At 37.4% G+C, this 4,353-nt stretch overlaps 1 protein-coding gene across 1 annotated transcript; it reads right to left on the reverse strand.

The window, feature by feature from the left end:
* Window positions 1-343: 343 nt before the first annotated feature.
* Window positions 344-1,664, reverse strand: LOC139840891 (uncharacterized mitochondrial protein AtMg00810-like). Its single transcript, XM_071831132.1, has 4 exons — window positions 1,534-1,664; window positions 1,296-1,500; window positions 991-1,177; window positions 344-948 (listed from the first exon to the last, which is right to left on the reverse strand). Exons 1-4 carry the CDS (start codon window positions 1,662-1,664, stop codon window positions 344-346), a joined length of 1,128 nt encoding a protein of 375 aa, XP_071687233.1.
* Between the last annotated feature and the right edge of the window lie 2,689 nt (window positions 1,665-4,353).

A 4,353-nucleotide genomic window follows, 5' to 3' on the forward strand; every position in this document is an offset into this window, starting at 1 on the left:
AAAATAATATTGCTGCGTATTATTTGTTATATCACGATTACATGAGCAGACGAGTATAAATAGTCCAAGGAATACAAACCTAATGGGCTTGGAAAACATAATGCCCTAAACAAACATGGGCTAAATACAAAGCATAGATAATAATTATAATATAGAGATGAGTCCGTCTAATAGCCCCCCGCAGTTGGAGCGGGAGTCGAGCGAACGCTCAAACTGGACCGAACATCGTTAAACAAACCCGATGGTAGACCCTTGGTGAAGATTTCCGTATACTGGAATCGAGAAGGAACATGAAGAACGCGCACGTGTTCTTTGGTCACAAGGTCACGTACAAAGTGTATATCTATCTCAATGTGCTTTGTTCTCTGATGCTAACCGGGTTCCCGGACATATAAACTGCACTAACATTATCACAGTAAACAATGGTAGCTGAAAATAGAGGACTATGAAGCTCTCGAAGAAGGTTGCGAAGCCAACAAGTCTCTGCAACTGCATTAGCCACACCTCGATATTCTGTCTCAGCACTCGAGCGGGACGGAATGTGTTGACGCTTGGAGGACCACGAGAGAAGATTGTTACCTAAGAAAACACAGTACCTGGATGTAGAACGACGGGTTGAGTGGCAACCAGCCCAACCAGCATCTGAATATGCCACTAGAGAAGTGGTAGGTGAAGCAAGAAGCTGAAGGCCGAGAATGAGTGTACCCTGAATGTACCGAAGAATCCGTTTTAAGGCAGAAAGGTGAGCCTCTCGTGGATCATGCATAAACAAACAAACCTGCTGAACTGCGTATGAAATATCATGGCCCGTGAAAGTGAGATACTGAGGAGCACCTGCTAGACTACGGTATAAAGTGTGATCAGAGACCGTTGGGCCACTAGCTGTAAGTTTGGCACTTGTTTCAACAGGTGTCCTATATGGATGACATCCAAGCATATCGGCACGCTCTAATATCTCATAAGCATACTTCTGCTAAGAGAGAAACATACCGCTAGAGGTGCGTGTAACAGAGATACCCAAAAAATAGTTCAAAGGTCCAAGATCCGTCATAGAAAACTCCTTGTGTAAGGAGGAAATAACACGTTGTAGAAAGGTCGTGGATGAAGCAGTTAAAATGATGTCATCAACATATAGTAAAAGGTATGCAGTGTATGTACCATGTCTGTTAGATAAACACTGAAGTGTCACATATACTATGCCTAAAACCAACTTGCTGAGCATACCCCGCAAACCGCTGAAACCATGCACGAGGGGCCTGTTTAAGGCTGTACAAAGATTTCTAAAGGAGACACACATGATCTGGATGAGAGGGATCACGGAAACCTGGTGGCTGATGCATGTAGATAGTTTCAGATAAGTTACCATGAAGAAAAATGTTCTTGACATCTAGCTGATGAACGGGCCAATATCGAGAAATAGCTAAACTGAGAACTGTCCGAATAGTGGCCGGTTTATCCACCGGACTGAAGGTCTCATCACAATCAATACCAACCTGTTGACTGCGACCGTTAGCAACAAGTCACGCCTTATACCTGTTTAAAGTCCCATCTGCATTGTATTTGTGCTTGAACAACCACATGGAGCGAACAATGTTCGTGTTCGAGGGTCGCAACGCAAGAGTCCAAGTACTATTATTAATTAAAGCATTATATTCCTCGGTCATAGTGTGTTTCCAATTAGGTTCCTGGAATGGTTGAGACTAGGATTTTGGTATGGGAGAGAGAGTAGAGACGTGAAGGTTGAGACGCTGGACATGTTTCGTGGTACCAACACGATGGCGGGAAATCATAGGATGGGTAGAGGTGGTGGGTCGTATGGGTGGAGGTGGAGGTATCGGGTTGGGGGGGAGGTGTAGGTGTTGGGATGGTGGGAGGTGTAGGTGTTGGGTTGGTGGAAGGTGTAGGAGGGGATGATGGGGCAGGTGACGGATGTGCGGTGGATATGGTTGAATAGTATCAGACGTGTCTGTGGGAAAAGTGTGGGAATATCTATTAGGTGGTGGATCAAGGAAATCATAAGATTAGGTAGTGGGAGAGGATGAGGGAGACTGAGAGGTGGAACCGTAGGGAAAGATAGTTTCGTGAAAGGTGACATGACGGGAAAGGATTATTCTGTTCGTGGAGAGTTCGAGACAACGATACCCACGATGATTAGTCGGGTAGCCAAGGAAGATGCACGTCGTAGAGCGAGGAGCAAGTTTATTTGTGGTATTAAGGTGAGGGTAGCAGAGGCAACCGAAAACACGGAGGGTGAAGTAGTTCGGAGGATGTTTGTAAAGATGTGCGTGTGGGATGTCATATTTGATTGCGGAGGAAGGAAGAAGGTTTAGAAGATATTTAGCCATGTGAAGGGCTTCTACCAAATAGGTGGGTGGAAGGTTGGCTTGAAAAAAAGGGTGCGTATTAGGTTGTTAATTGTGCATATCATTCGTTCGGATTTGCCATTTTGTTGAGATGTCTGAGTACAAGATAGTCTAATTTGAATGTCGTTAGTTTGAAAAAGTTGGTGAAGAGTGTCATACCCCATCCAAAATCTTCCTGAACGAATACAATAACATATGGTACCATTGCGATGAACGGACCTCTATATGCCATGAATGACTCCAAGTAATGTCTCTTAAATGAGCAAATGCACAGCGGAAGATTTCTTTCATACCTGAGAATAAACATACTTTAAAGTGTCAACCAAAAGGTTGGTGAGTTCATAGGTTTATCATAAACATTAAAATTCATAATTTTGATAGACCACAAGATTTAAATGCTGCATGGTACAAATGGGCCTGAATCCTATACCCACCTGTAATGTACATGCGATATCTTTTTAAATACAATACACCTTTCTCGTGTACGAAATCATTTTTCATAAATCTTAGTAACCGTACACATATCTCGTGCACAAAAAACTAATACACATAACCTGTGTATAAAATCATTCTCTCGATACATAACATTCACTTTACTTTCAATGCTTGGCTTGGTAACCGACCTTAACATATAATGCGCATCAATAATATCCTCAAAACAGAACATCTCGTCTGTATAATAATCATATAAACTTCGAAGTACTAAACACCATGCCCACTAGCTCTTCCGTCTAGTGAACATTCTGGGTGGGGGTGTTAAACCCGGTAGCTACCTTTAGGATTCGCGTGAATTAGGGCCATACCCGATTCTAATTCTTAGGTTACCAAGCAATAATAATCAGGGTAAAATATATTCATCAATTGGTGGCAATTATCATGTCCACACAATTCAATAATAATCCACAGAACTTATGTCTGTATAATAATTCATTCGAGGAATGTTTTGCTTGTGTCTATCTCGTCAAACATTTATAAAAGCATTTCATGTATTCTCAGTTCAAAATATATTTCAGAAGCATTTAATAAAACAATTATAAAAACAGCGCATGTATTCTCAGTCCCAAAAATGTAAAGAGTAAAAGGGAATCAAATGAACTCACAATACAATATTTTGTAGTAAACATATGCATACGACGATACTGGACAATTCAGGGTTGGCCTCGGATTCACGAACCTATATCAATTGTATATCTATTAAAATATATAATGGAAATCACATAATTTCATTTATTAGTATACATTATTTATATATTTGTAGTTATATAGAATTTATACTAAGTTCCATTTAAAAACGTATACTTATATTATATCTTAAATTATATGCTATACATATTTATTTTGTATATATTTTTTAAAATGAGTAATATCTATACATTTAGTTATATTAATATTTATATATGATTAGTATTATATTAAAAAAATATATATCATTAGTTTGTTATACGTAAGTATTTATATATGTAATGTTAATATTTTTGATATATTGTTATATGAAACATTATGGTAATTTTAGTATAGGTAATAAGTATATTTTTATATACAAAATATTTATTTGTTAAAATGATAATTTTGAAAATAATGATTTACTACTACTACTAATAATAATAATAATAATAATAATAATAATAATAATAATAATAATAATAATAATAATAATAATAATAATAATAATAATAATAATAATAACCTTATTAATAATGATAATACTAATAAAAATGATATTGTCAATAATGATACTTATGTTAATAATAATAGTGATAATAATATTATACTAAAAAAATGATACTAATACTAATGTTAGTGAAAATAATAATACTAAGATTAGAAAGGCTATCTTAACGTATAAGCCTTTAAAAAAATTAAACGTCTATGTTCGGGCTCGAACCCGCAACCTCCCGTTCACTCAACACTCATTTAACCATTCCTCCACCTTGTGTCTTTCTGTTTTTACTTGTTATCTAAGTTTATTTAACCCGAATATTCCGTCGAC

Source organism: Rutidosis leptorrhynchoides, chromosome 4 (assembly GCF_046630445.1).
Source record: "Rutidosis leptorrhynchoides isolate AG116_Rl617_1_P2 chromosome 4, CSIRO_AGI_Rlap_v1, whole genome shotgun sequence".
NCBI classification, from domain to species: Eukaryota; Viridiplantae; Streptophyta; class Magnoliopsida; order Asterales; family Asteraceae; genus Rutidosis; species Rutidosis leptorrhynchoides.